This window comes from Echinops telfairi, unplaced genomic scaffold (assembly GCF_000313985.2).
Source record: "Echinops telfairi isolate 266 unplaced genomic scaffold, ASM31398v2 ScPeMD7_5592;HRSCAF=6446, whole genome shotgun sequence".
Classification (NCBI taxonomy): Eukaryota; Metazoa; Chordata; class Mammalia; order Afrosoricida; family Tenrecidae; genus Echinops; species Echinops telfairi.
In genome coordinates, this window is record NW_022109491.1 from 45,260,965 (window position 1) to 45,275,959 (window position 14,995).

Sequence of the window (14,995 nt, forward strand, 5' to 3'; positions counted from 1 at the left end):
TGCTGAAGACAAAATGGGTGCATAATCAAATGTGGTAAAGAAAGCTAAAAAAATAAAAGAAAGCTGATGGTGCCCAGCTATCAAAAGATATAACATCTGGGGTCTTAAAGGCTTGAAGTTAAACAAGCAGCCATCTAGCAGAGAAGCAACAAGCCCACATGGAAGAAGCACATCACCCTGAGCAAACATGAGGTGTCAATCAAATCAGGTAACAGGCACCAGAAGACCCAAAACAAAACAAAAATACTTATTATTGAGAACAAGAGGGTTGGAACAAAGATCCAAAACCCATCTGTAGACTATAGGACATTCCCTCATATAAGGGTCACAAGGAAGGAATGAGTCAACCAGGACACAGTATAGCACCGATTAAACGCACAATATTCCACACACCCCACCCCGACCATGACCCCAGTCCTGTCTTTCAGTTCTGGCTTGACAGGAGCATGTGCACTGGTACAGATAAGAGCTCGCAACACCCAGAATCCAGGTCAGATAAACCTCTTAGGAACAGAAAGGGGAGTAGTGATACAAGGAGGGTTGGAGAAGGTAGTGGGAGGAAGGGGGAACCAATCGTAATGATTGACTCATAACCCCCCCGCCCCGGGGGGACAAACAACAGAAACGTGGGTGAAGGGAGACAGCAGTCAGTGTAAGATATGAAAATAATAACAATTTATAATTTTCAAGGGGTCACCAGGGGGGAGTGAGTGAAAAAAGAGATGATACCGTGGGCTCAAATAGAAAATGTTTATAAAATGATGATGCCAACATATGTATAAATATGTTTGAAACAATTGATGTATGGAATGTTATAAAAGTTATAGGAGCCCCCAATAAAATGATTTTTAAAAAGAAAGCCCAGCCTAAAATAAAGAATAATGATAAATCTTTGAAACACCTCATACCATGGATGAAACTGGAGAACATTATGCTGAATAAACTAATCAATCAGAATAGGACAGATATTGGATGAGACCCTCATGTCAGAGGCACTCAAAATATGACTGAGGAAGAGGCGCCTTCTCAGAGTCGACCATATTATGAAATAAATGGAGTGACTTAAATGAAGTATGAGCTGAAGGAATAAAATTTAAGAGCAATGATTTGTGCATTATTTATTGTGATAACTTCCAGTATGTCAGGTGCTTACATCTATTAATGGAAACAGCTTAGGGACTCCACAACTATAATGCTACCACCCACAGGCTATAATAAAGATCTGAAAAGTCAAAATGATTTATCCCTCCCAATGGTTTATCGAAAGCTATTGTGTTAACCAAAGAACAAACTATAACAAAGAGGACTATTGGTGGATTTAATATAAGAAGAAAAATAGTTTAAGCAAAGCTTCCTTTTTAATTTATTAAGTTTGAAACCACCAGCTACTCCCATAGAATATTACAGTCTTGGAAACTCACAGGGGCAGTTCTACCCTGACCTATAAGGTCACTCTGAATCAGAATCAGTGAGTTTGTTTGTTTGTTTTTTGGTTTGAGAACTTGGAATCACAATATCTAAAATCAAAAGAAACAGGCTACAGAACAGTACTGGTTTGCTCCTGTTTATGCCCACAGTGGGTACAAAATACATATACAGATATTTCATGAATATTTTGTATATAAGTCTGTTTGAAAAGACACAGATAGCAATGGTGTCACTGGTGGCCTCTGAAGAGGGGAATTAGGTGGCTACAGGACAGGAAAAGAAGGAGACTTTTCATTGTATAATACCTTTGACATGTTTTAGCTTCAGATGATATAATTTTTATTTATTGAAAAATATAACATAAAAGAATATTTAAAGGAAATCAACAATAAACCATTACAAAAGCATACATTGAGTTCATCACACACTAAGGTATATTGGGAAACATCCATGTGGTGTTGGTGGCTCTTATTATCATTTTTTTTAAAAGTTCCTCTCAAACTCAATTCCCAAACCTCAAACACACATTTCATACACATTTAAGAAAGGCCCAAGAGAAAGACAGAGCTGGATGACTTCTCCAGCAATCATCCAGGCTGAGACTCAGGTTAGGTGAGTAGGTCCAAGAGATCTTGGCCAAGCTTAGCAGCAAAGAGTGAGGTGATAAGGTCATCCCCCATTTCCAGAGCAAGGTCATACGCTGTCTGGCCTTTCATGTTTTTCTTTTGGATGCTTGCATTACATCTGTAAGGGAAACAGATACAAGCTTAAGGACTCAGGTATTTAAAACTGAGGATCTGACTCTTCTCTGCCACAGAGGCCAGTCTGGGCACCTCCCAGGCCCACTTCCCAAAACCTCTCACTAGGAAGCCACCATGACCTCAGCTTTCAGGGATGTTCCTACCCTGAGATCGTCTGAAAGCTCTGTGACTACTAAATGATCAATCATCAGCCCTTCCCTTTGCATCAAAGTCTGTAACTGATCAGGGCAACATTGTTCCTATAGTTTTAAAAGCCTTTAGTGTCCTGTAACTGTGGTGGGATGGTAGTTTGTGGCACTGGGGTCGATCAGTAGGGCTCACTGTGGCCCTCCAACGTGTTACCCAAAACCCAAGTAACATACCCCAGCAAAGCACCAACGCACTTCCTTCCTTCCAGGCCAAGCAGAACAGCTTCATGAAGAGCTGTATTTCTGAGCCTGTTTGGGGAAAAGAAATCTTTTTGAGGACTAAATCCTTCATTAGCATCATCAGGAAATTGGAGCAGGAGCGTGGGATCAAAATGGCCTTGGTTTCACCCACTGACCTACTGAACTATCCTGAGAAAATCCTTTCATTTCCCCCCTCTCTTTCCTTGGAGAAATAGTGAGACTGGGTAAATTCTGAGACTAGATAAACTAGATAGAAAGTTAAAACTATATAAATATTAATTTTTAAATATGAGAAATCCTACAAGTTTCTAGTTTTTGGTTACTTTAAATGCTATAAATACTAATATAGTTAATTAACCAGAAGAGTGTATATTGGGCCTTGTCTCAACTTTGGCTTGGACCTTTTCTTCGCATTGTTTATAATATAAGCAATACATATACTCTGTATTATAATAACTTTGGGGGGCTGAAGCTCCTTTTCTTTTTGTTTTTTTTTTTAAATCATTTTATTAGGGGCTCCTACAACTCGCATCACAATCCATACATACATTAATTATGTAAAGCACATTTGTACATTCATTGCCCTCATCTTTCTCAAAACACTTGCTCTCCACACTTAAGCCCCTGGCATCAGCTCCTCATTTTTTCCCCTCCCTACCCACTTCCCCTCCCCCCACGAAACCTTGATAATTTATAAATTGTTATTTTGTCATATCAAAGCTCTTTTTCTTGTACAGGAAAAATGACTTTAGTTTCAGTGAGTTTGGTTTATATGATATGAACATAAACATCCATCTTAGAACTCAAGCAAGTTTAAGAGGATAGAGCTTCGTGCTGCAATGTAATGTTGTCTCTCCACTTTGCATGATCAGGTTGGAACTAGGGAGTGAAAGGTGGATGGCTTGAATCTAGGGTCAGGGGTGGGGTGGGGGAGTGGTACCTGCATTCTAGAACACCTTATCCAGAGGTGGCAGGAATGACGGAAGGTGGGAGTCAAAACTAGAGATAGAAAGAAGATGCGTAATCGAATGACTGCATTCTCCCAGCTCCTCTCATCGACACCACCATCACCCCCCTCTTCACAACTTGTACTCACAAACTTAGCCCAAGGGAGCAAAAGCACCGTGATCTCTTCTCGAGGAAAATAAGGGACCCTCCTGTGAGAACCAGAGAGACAGCTGCCATACCCAAAGGGAAGCTTCCAATTTCTGGAATCCAGGGGTACCAACCTGGCAAAGCTTTATTTCCCCACAAAGCCCTTAGATGACAAACTCAACTCAGGCATATAGAGTTCCCATTCTCAAATGTGGATGTATAGCAAAGGATTATCGACATATGAGAAAGACCTATACCATTAAAGAAGAAATAGAAGATGTGCACCCATAAATTTTGAAAAAAGAAAAAACCCACTTGATATCCTGAGACTGACTCAAGACAATATAGCACAAACACATGAGACTATGGATAAGAAGTAATCAGAACAAAATTTAGAATGTATGGCTTTTGAAATAAAAAAATTACTCAGTAGATGAGATGAACAAAACTATAGTTGATAAAATCTCTAAAAACAGAGAAAATGAACGATGGAAAAAGAAAACATGAGGGAATAATTAAGCCTGGGCATCCAACTAATAAGAGTTCTAGAGAGATAGAATAAGAAAGTTAAAGAGGAAAAAATACCAAAAGGATAAGAGAAGAAATTTTCCCTGGGCAGAAGAGTTTTCAGACTGAAAGCATCAGTACCATTAATAAAAACACCATATTGGAAAATATCTTTGTGCAATTTTAGAACATCAATGATAAACATTTCTAGAAAGAAGGAAAAAAGGGCACAAATAAAGAAGCCAGAATAAAACCTCCTAATAGCTTGCCCCGTTTCCCCTTCAACCCCCGCTTTTCTTCTTCTTTCTCCTCTTCTAGAAGATTATCTTACCTTCCCTCTCACCTTAGCTAACAGCTGGTAAGAAGATGTCTTTGACACGCTACATGGTCCTCTTTAACAAAGATGTAGAGAAAACAGATGCGGAGGAAAAATCTGAAGACCTGAGTGTCTGAGGAAGTGGGCACTGAGAGAGAATTTGGTGGTGAGATGCACATGAAGAGACTATAGGTACAACAAACTTTCAGATTGCCAACCACACCAACCAGGAGCTGGGCAGCTCACCCACAGTACAGAACAGTCCCCAGAGAACCTGGCCATGTTCATAATAGCAAAATGATGCAGATACCTGAAAGCTCAGCAGTGGAAGAACAGATATGTAAACTTTGGTGCATACACACAATGGCATTATTACGCAGCATTCAAAGAATAATAAAACTGTGAAACTCCCAATGACATGGGTGAATTTGGAGGACACTACGCTGAGTCAAGTTAGTCAACCACAAAAGGACAAACATCATTGTAAAAGGAAAAAAAAGCATAATACTGGTTTTTCATGTTGAAAGACTTTGATGGTTCGAGGGGTGAATGGTGGGGTATGAGGAAGGAAAGGGGAAGCAATAGGTTAGAGCAGCGGTTCTGAACCTTCCTAATCCGCTACCCTTTAATACAGTTCCTCATGATATGGTGACCCCATATGTGGACGTATCTGCATGTGGGCAGACCCCCCTGGAGACGCATAGAGGAGAGGAGTCTCAGTTCCTAAGACCATCAGAAATATGGTCTTAGGTGACCCCTGTGAAAGGGTTGTTCGACCCCCAAAGAGGTTGTGACCCCCAGGTTGATAAGTGCTGCGCTAGAGCATAGACAGATGTTAGCTAAAGTGAAAGGGAAGATAATATATTTTTGGGGGGCGGGGGAGATAATATTTTACCCCATTTTTCAATATGGTGATTTCATTAATCTTGCTGAATACAGAAGATACAGGTGCTATAGCAAAATATGGCAAAGAAATTAGATGGGTCCGGCTATCAGATAAAATAGCATCTGGGGTCTTAAAGGCTTGTCTCTGAACAAGCAGCCATGTAAATGAGATGTCAATCAAGTCCACATGGAAGAAGCACACCATCACCAGTCACTGAAGGATTGAAATCCATATAATTTGAAGTCAAAGGAGGGACAGTGTCAGAGCCGACATTGAGAATCTGGTTTGCTGAAGGTGATGGATGACAGCGGGAGCCCAGAATTCATTTGTGAACTACCTAGGAAATAGGCATCCAGAGAATTCCCCTATCTGAAACTGAGGGATGGGAGAAAAGTGATCACTGAACAGAGAGCTTGGAAGAGAGGAGTACAGAAGATCAAAGGCATGAATCTGACCTGAACAGTTAAAACTCTGTCAGTAGATCCCACCTCTTATGTGGGATGGACCTGATCTGGTTTCCAAAATTTTCTGTATTTTTGGTTTGTATTGTTTTGGTGGGTTTTTATTTGTTCATATTAGAGTAGATCTCAGAGGTGTTCTGCCAATGAAAGTCACCCGTTTAAAGCTGTGTTATATGCTTTTCTGTTTTTTGGTGTATGAAACCCAGGATTGATGAACCTATAGGGACAGCAAGTAGAATACGAGTTGTGAGGGTGGGGGTACAGTGGTGGTGGGATAAAAGGGAGATGATGTCATAGAGTCCATGTAGAAAAAGAATGTTTGGAAACTGATTGTGGTAGAAATTGTATCATTCTACTTGACGTGATTGAATTATGGAGTGATATGATTAAATGCCAACTAAAAAAATTTTTTTTGCAATGTGGCAGGATATTAGATTAACATGCAAAAATTAGATGCCTATACACTAACAAAGAAGGCTCTGAAAAAGAAATCAAGAAAACAATATAATTTACCATATCCACATTAAAGATGAAACACTTAGTAATAAATCTAGCTAGAGAAACAAAATACCATATATACTCGAGTATAAACTAACCCGAACATCAGCCAAGGCATCTAATTTTACCACAAAAACTGCCTAAGAAATGTGCTGAAAAAGTCAGCTTATACACGATATGTGGTAATTACACAAAGAAAACTCAGAATATCACTACACGAAACCACAAAAGTACCTACACAATTGGAAGAGTAGTCCATGTTCATGGGTGACCCTGCGCCATCGAGTCAAGTCATAACTCAGTGACCCTATAAGACAGGAAAGGACTGCCCCTATGGGTTTCTGAGACTTGTTATGGGAGTAGAAAGCCTCATTTTTGTCAATAGATTGGCTGGTGGTGTTGAACTTCTGACCTCGTGGTTAGTGGGAAGGCTTAGTATGGTGAAAATATACTGCCCAAAGCAATCTGTAAATACAAGGCAATTCTGATCCAGATATATGAAATTAATAATTACTTTTTCCATTTCTTTAAAGAACAAAGTTGATATCTGAATAAAAAATAAGCTTAAGATGGATCAAAGAACTAAATATAAATCCCAGAGTTATAAAGATTATCAAATAGGGACAAACTTAAGGGCCCTAATGCAGGGCACAGATATACTATCAAACATAACGAAGGAAGCACACACAGTAGAAGACAAAATAGATGACTGGGACCTACTAAAAATGAGACACTGTGCAACAAAAGAGTGAAAAGAGAACCCATGAACTGGGAAACATTTTTTGTAACAACGCAACAGACAAGGGATTAATCTCTAAAATCTGTAGACAACTACAGTACTCCAGTAAGAAAACGACAAACAACGCAATTAAAAAGTGGGCAAAGGTTATGAACAGACTGTTCCCAAAGACGACATCCAAATGTCCAGCAAACACGAACAGCTGCTCATGATCATCAGCCATCCGGGAGATGAAAATCAAAACAATGATGCGATACCTCCTTACACAGACAGAGCAAAATTTACAAAAAGAAAACAACAAATGCTAGAGAGGGTGTGGAAAGATTGGAGGCCTCAGAATTGTCATCTGTACAACCACTGTGGAAACGGATATGACACTAGCTCCAACAACTGGAAATAGAAATTCCAGAAGATCCACCAGTAGCTCTGTAAGAGTTATAGCATACACGACATAGGCACACTCACGTTCATCGCAACACTGTTCACAGTAGCTAGAAGATGGAAACAACCAAAATGCCCATCAGCACAGAACGGATGACGAAACTGAAACCAGGAAGCATGGATGGACCTGGAGAACATTACGCTGAATGAAATAAGTCCATCGCAAAAGGATGAACATTGTATGAGACCACTGGCTTAAGGAAAAAAACTAAGGTAAGGATTTCCATACCAAAGGGAGCAAATGTTGGAGGTTACCAGGTGGAAGAGGGTTAGGGAGGGAAGATGAAGCTATAGGCTGGAGGGGTGACAGCATTAACTTGGGTGAAGGGAAGAAAGTAATCCACAAGAGGGAGAAGAGAAATCAAAGGAGGTGGGTAGGGCAGGCTACTTGAAGGGAGGGAGGTGTTGATGAGTGGTTTAAATAGTCAATGCTAGGTTGATGATCTGAAAGGTAAAACCCCCAACTAATTCACACACCAAAATTGTTTTTTTTAAAAGAATTGTATAGATTTACATATAGGACATGTAAGGAAAAGATTTACTTTTTGATATTTTTGTTTAGTAAAAGTTTCAGTGATTTTTGTAGCAATACTCTTGATTTGCTCTCTTACAACATTTCTTTCATTAATTTCATGAGCATATTTCCACAGGTAAAAATGGGGGCCTAAAAAAAATGGGGGCCTTACGAATGCGCTTTACACAATTGATGTGTGTATGGATTGTGATAAGAGTTGTATGAGCCCCTAATAAAATAATTTTAAAAAAATCTATCCTAGCAGTTCAAATTATGATGAAAGTGTTTATTTCTCAATTGATCCATGTTGGAAGAAGTAAGGTTAGAGTGCTCCTTAGAGGCAAGGAGGGCAGACTTCATCTTACATACTTATGACATATTGTCAGGAAAGACCAGGCCCTGGAAAAGGACATCTGGTTTGGTGAAGTGGAGGGCAGCCAAGGAAGGGAAGGCCCTCAAGGAGTCGGACTAACCCAGTGGCTACGTCAATGGGCTCAGACACAGGAACAATTGTGAGGATGGCACAGGACCGTGCAGTGTTTCACTCTGTTGTGCACAGGGTCACTACACGTCAGAGTCTACTTGATAGCACCTAACAACATTTATTAACATCCCATGGATTACGGATTTATCTGGACCACAGCAATGTATGTTCCCAAGTGAAAAAAAATGGATCTTTTTAAAAAGTTATAAACAGTAAAGCAATAATAAATTTTTTTACTCAAATTTAGAAATCAGAAGCATAATACACCTTTTTTTTTCTTTAATCATTTTATTAGGGGCTCCCACAACTCTTATCACAATCCATACACACATCAATTGTGTAAAGCGCATCTGTACCTTCATTGCCCCCATCATTCTCAAAACATTTTCCCTCCACTCAAACCCTCGGCATTAGGTCCTCATTTTTCCCCTCCCTCCCCGCTCCCCCCTCCCTCATGAACCCTTGATAGTTTATAAATTGTTATTTTGTCATATCTTGCCCTGTCCGACGTCTCCCTTCACCCACTTTTCTGTTGTCCGTCCCCCAGGGAGGAGGTCACATATAGTTCCTTGTAATCGGTTCCCTCTTTCCACATAATACACCTTTTATGAAGAAGATCCAAATGGATGAAAATGGTCTTCAAGGGGGAACCAATTACAGGGACCTACATATAACCTCCTCCCTGGGGGACAGACAACAGAAAAGTGGGTGAAGGGAGACGTTGGACAGTGTAAGATATGACAAAATAATAATTTATAAATTATCAAGGGTTCATGAGGGAGGGGGCACCAGGTAGGATGGGGGGAAAATGAGGAGCTGAGGCCAGGGGTTTAAGTGGAGAGCAAATGTTTTGAGAATGAGGGCAATGAATGTACAAATGTGCTTTACACAGTTGATGTATGTATGGATTGTGATGAGTTGGATGAGCCCCCAATAAAATGATTCAAAAAAAAAAAAAGAAAGTAATGCTGCAGGAGAATGACTGGTAATGATCTCTAACAAAAATGACAATTATGTCTCTACAGTGAACCAGAGACATATAATAACCATAGATGCAGGGATGGGTCTGAGGCTTGCACTTAATTCTAGCCCAATCTAAGAACAATTAGTTCTTATAATATGGTCCTGCTTGACACTCACCTTCATAGAGATCACTGAAGATAGGAGAGCAAAGTGTGGTGAAAAACTAGATGGGGCCCAGCTATCTCAGAAAGAATATGGACTTATCTTCCAACAAGCAGCCACCTATAACGAGGCATCAACTAAGTCCACATAAAAGAAGCACGCCAGCCTGTGTGATCCAAGGATTTTAAATAATAAAACCAAAATCATTATTTTTAAAAAAGAAAACGGTCATCAAACCATATTCACTGTCCTAGAGTCTATTTCCATCCATAGTGACCCTATAATGACAGAGTTGAACTGTCTCTCTGGGTGTCCAAGACTGTAACTCTTTCCACGCGCCTTGTCTTTCTCCCACAGAGCGGCTGGTGGTTTCAAACTGCTCAATATGTAACCACTACCCTACCAGGGCTCTGGAAAATGGTCTCAGGTAGTTTTCATTTAATAGAGAATATGCTTAGATTCATTCTGTTGCTATGAAGCCCTGTGAGTTGCTAGTTTCCAGCAACATAGCCAGGCTCTCCTGTCAACATGCTTACTCACAGTCCTGACTGCTGGTCGACATGTGCTCCTCTCTGCACAAGAACCGGAATTGCTTCATGGTGCTTGTTCATAACAGCCACGGTGAGCAGAGGCCGGTCTTCGTGATCACTGCAGTTGGGATCTGCCCCCTGCCGTATACAGAAGAAGAAAAGCTTGCCACAAAACCAACAAAATGCAACAGCAGCAAGTCGCTATATCCTCACATGTGTAGTCAACAGTACTTAACGGTAAAAGGCCTTATGGAACTAAACTACTTTTAGATCAAAAGAAAAGAGAAACAGAAACTTAAGGTTTTATTATTGTGGTTAATTGCTACAGACTCCACCTCATGGTGACCTTATATATAACAGACAAAGTACTGCCTGGTCTCCTACCATGTTCAACTTTATTATTGTGGCTATTTTGTTAGTCCATATTATTGAGGGAAACCCTAAGACTCAATCTACAATGGATAAAGCTCCCAAATCACCTGGGTAAAAGCTTCTGCCTCCTACATCAGGAGCTACAAACACCCCTGACAACATAGTTTCTTCAGGAACCCCAGGCTGAAGGTCTCATAAGGTTACAGACCAGGAATTATATCAATTTTCATACATGTTACTTCGGCCCCTTTTCTTCCTAGTTTCTTTCCTATAGAAACTAGAAACAAGTAACAAAATAATGCTCTTAACTACTCATTTAATTTATTCTCAAATATTTCTAAAATTAAATGGCACTGTAATTTTGACAACACCGAATAAAACTTCCACCTGGAAGAGACATAGGTACAATACACTCACTTCATCAAGCAGCTCTTCAATTACAGAGACTCTTCCTTTCCCTGCAGGCCCGACTTCCTTCAGCAAGAATCTGTTCTCCGGCTGCAGAATTATACAATGTGGCCATTTCTATGGTCTTAAAATAGCTTTACAGGTTAAGTAGTAGTTGCCATCAGAGAGATGCAAGTCAAAATCGTAATGATATATAATTTCACTCCCACTAGTATGACTAAGATACAACAACAAAACAAAACAGAACAGAAAATAACAAATGTGTACGCAAAGATGTGAAGAAATTGGAATCCTTAATCCATTGATGGTGGGAACATCAAGAACATCATTCATGAAGAAAGCAAAAGGTCATTAAAAAGACAAGAAATGAAAGATCAAAGTGGATGACAGAAGAGACTGAAACGTGCTCTTAATCACAGAGTAGCTAAGGCAAATGGAATACATGATGAAGTCGAAGCACTGAATAGGAAATTTCAAATGGCTGCTCCAGAAGAAAGTAAATTGAAATGTGCATAGAGTTAGAAAATCAAAAAGGAAAAACATATTCAGCATTTCTCAAACTGAAAGAAATGAAAAAAAAATTCAAGCCTCAGATTGAAATATTGAAAGTTTTTATGGGAAAAATATTCAATGATGCAGGAAGCATCAAAAGAAGATGGAAATAGTACAGTCACTATACCCAAAAGAACCAGTCGATATTCCACCATGTCAGGAGGTAGCATATGATCAAGAACTAATGGTACTGAACTCCACTGAAAGCATTAGCCAAAAACAAGGCTCCAGGATTTGATGGAATACCATCTGAAATGTTTCAACAAGCTGAAGGAGCAATGGAAGCATTTACTTGTTTGTGCCAGGAAATTTGGAAAACAGCTACTTGGCCAACTGAGTGAAGAGATCCATATTTGTACCCACTCCAAGGAAAGATGGTCCATCAGAATGCACAAATTATATAACAGTATCATTAATATGACATGCAAGTAAAATTTTGCTGAAGATCATCCAACAAAGGTTGCAGCTGTATATTGACAGGGAGTTATTAGAAGTTCAGGCCGGATTCAGAAGAGGATGTGGAATAAGCGATATCATTGCTGATGTCAGATGGATCTTGGCTCAAAGCAGAGAATCCCAGAAAGATGTTTACTTGTGCTTCACTGATTATGCCAAGGCATTAGACTGTGGGGATCATAACACACTATAGAGAGCCTAGAGAAGAACAAGAATTCTAGAACACTTCATTGTGGTCATGTGGAACTTGTGCATCGATCAAGAGGCAGTTGAGCAAACTAAACAAGAGAATAATGCCTGGCTTAATATCAGGAAATGTGGACATCAGGGTTATATCCTCTCATCACACTTATTCAATCTGTATTCTGAGCAAATTATCAGAGAAGCTGGACTATACAAATAATGTGGCATCAGAGTTGGAGGAAAGCTTATTAACAACCTGTGATGTGCAGATGGATACAACTTTGCTTGCTTAAAGTGAGGAGGACTTGAAGCATTTGCTGACAAAGACCAAGAATTGTAGTCTTCAGTATGGATTACAACTCTGTAAAGAAGACCAAAATTCTCATAACTGGACCACCAATAGGTAACATGATGATAAAATGGAGAAAAGATGGAAGTTGTCAAGAATTCCGTATTGCTTATATCCACAAGCAATACTCAAAAACAGCAGTCAAGAGACTGAATGATGCATTACGTTGGGGTGGGTAAATCTGCTTCACAAGACCTCTTTAGAGTATTGAAAAGCAGGGAGTTTACTTTGAGGACTAAGGACTAAGATTTTTGAGGGGCTTCTATCTCAATAAAAAGAGACTGCCATTTTCACAAGGAAGAGGGAAGAGAAAAGACAAACATTCTATGCCATTAATAAATGTGAAAACAAAACGTTAACTAGGCAGACTGAAGAAGATAGCGACGAGGAGGACACATACCGTAAGCTGCTGTTTCTCCTCCTGACATTTTTTGGCCTTGAGGTTCCTTGTCTTCCTGGCTTTTTCAGTGGCATCGGAGGCACTCTGGCTGCAATCACTTACTGAAATGACAGAGAGCTGAGGTCGAAAACCTTACTCCCCACAGGCAAAGAGCTACCCTACGGCAATGTCACTCAGGACTACTTTGAGACAGTCTTCTTTGATTAAAACTAGCAGGCAGGGCTCCTGGAACCATTTCCTCCATCTAAAACAGAGGAAAGGGTGAAAGGGGAGACACAAGGGATTATAGTTTTTAAGAACTCCCCCAAATGAATCTACCCAAGTCCTGTAAAGAACAGCACAGTCTCACCCTTGACTTCAGAGAAACCAGATGAATAAAATAGTTGGAACATCAAGCTAAGTCGTTCAGCTGGTCAACTTTAAGCAATTCTATGTTCTTACAAATCTGTCAATTGTTTAAAATTACTTAACAGTCCCGACGGGGAGCAACTCACCCAAGCTGGACTTGCTGCCAAACAGTTCGTTACCATCCCTGGTGACACTGTTCAAAAAGCAGTCACTGAAATCCACTGATTTGTTGAAGTAAAGGTTCTGGCCAATGAAAACAATTCAAGTACCACAAGTGAGGAGGCTACTGTGTCTCAGCAGAAAGAATCCTCTCCCTGTTCACCTGCTCCTCTTTGTGAATGCTATCTCCATCTAACCAGACAGTCAAGTCTGAAGGCTGGATATCCTTCCTGACATCCCCTTTACCTCACATGACATTTTGTCCACTTGCTTTTAAAACAGCCCTTCAGTTGGGCCCCTTCACTAAGGATTCAGCTCCTCATCTCACATGGAAGACCACTCCAACAGTTTCCCAACAAATTTCTGTCAGTCCACCTTCCATGTGGCTGCCCTGTCACCTTTGTACAATTTAAAACTAGTCTTCCCCTACAGTATCTTGGACTTGGGGTAGCAAGATAGTGAGTCTCTAGGCTGCAGAATTTGAATCTTGGTTTTGTCACCTTTTTGTGACCTTGGAAAAAGCAAGTTTCTTAACTTCACTAATCCTTGTGTTTTTCACTTGCAGAGTGGAAATATTAAGATGTGCCTTAAAGGAATGATTTAAGTAAAATAAAACAGGTGCCATGAGATGAGAACAGATACATGGGCTGAACATGGAATTCCGTATCTACCGGATGGTTCCCCAGGGTGGCATCCTGCCAAACCCCCATGCTGCTGTCCTGTCACAAGCTACTATCTGCTACTCTCTTGACATTAAAACACACAGGTCAAGAAAGAAGATATTCTTACTGGAGCAAATCCTCTCTTTCTGTTTAATCGAGAGTGTATTGTAGATGCTGTCAGTACGCTGCCTACTCCCCCTTTCCTAGTCAACATATACCCAACCCCAAAAGCCAATTCAAATAGCTAACTAACCCATCTAGGGACAACTTGGTAGAGTTACTCATGCTCCAGAGTTCCCTATGGATTAGGCTAAAGTTAAACGTTGCTCAAAATAGATCCTCACTCATAGTACCTATCTCACCCTGCTTTTCCCCTTCTTCCCGTATCCTGAGAGCATCTCTCTGGCCCAGGCTCTGCTCTAAACAGCATTGAAGGCTTGAACTGGCTTCAAAACATTCTCATGTGTATGATCCCACTTGACAGTCTCACTCCTATTGTTTTAGTTAGACAAGGTCCTGTATCTATTCTAATTTTATAAACACTTTTACAACTTTAGAAAGCATCGAGCCAGGGACTAATAATTGTTAGCAGCCAACTTTTCCTTGCCTTCTTTTCCCATCTTATCAATGCACTCACCAATATTTTGTATTCTCTGACTTCTTGTCCAATAAAACGAAACTGCATTTATCAATCAATACACAAAAGGACCTATGGCAGTGATCCAGCCACCATATAAAAGGGCAGATGAGGAGAGATAAGCTACAAAGTTTGATTTATTTTATCAAAGGCAATATAGGCCAAAAGCATATATCAGTAAACATTTAATCAATCTTTCTCTGAATCAGTTGTATCACAGACATGCCATCAGTATCTGGTGAGGGCTAATAAGCCTGAAAATTTCAGGTTCTATTAAAAAACAAAACAAAAAAAA

The 14,995-nt window shown here is 40.0% G+C and overlaps 1 protein-coding gene across 1 annotated transcript in view; it reads right to left on the reverse strand.

Moving 5' to 3' along the window:
* Nucleotides 1–1,943: 1,943 nt before the first annotated feature.
* Nucleotides 1,944–14,995, reverse strand: part of DZANK1 (double zinc ribbon and ankyrin repeat domains 1) — a 98,297-nt gene continuing 85,245 nt past the window's right edge. The window contains exons 15-20 of the mRNA XM_045295174.1: nt 13,389–13,485; nt 12,895–12,995; nt 10,964–11,044; nt 10,185–10,312; nt 2,552–2,626; nt 1,944–2,172 (exon numbers count right to left, since the gene is read on the reverse strand). Coding sequence (XP_045151109.1) covers nt 2,037–2,172; nt 2,552–2,626; nt 10,185–10,312; nt 10,964–11,044; nt 12,895–12,995; nt 13,389–13,485 — 618 coding nt within the window. The 3' untranslated portion in view covers nt 1,944–2,036. The remainder of the gene's footprint in view (nt 2,173–2,551; nt 2,627–10,184; nt 10,313–10,963; nt 11,045–12,894; nt 12,996–13,388; nt 13,486–14,995) is intronic.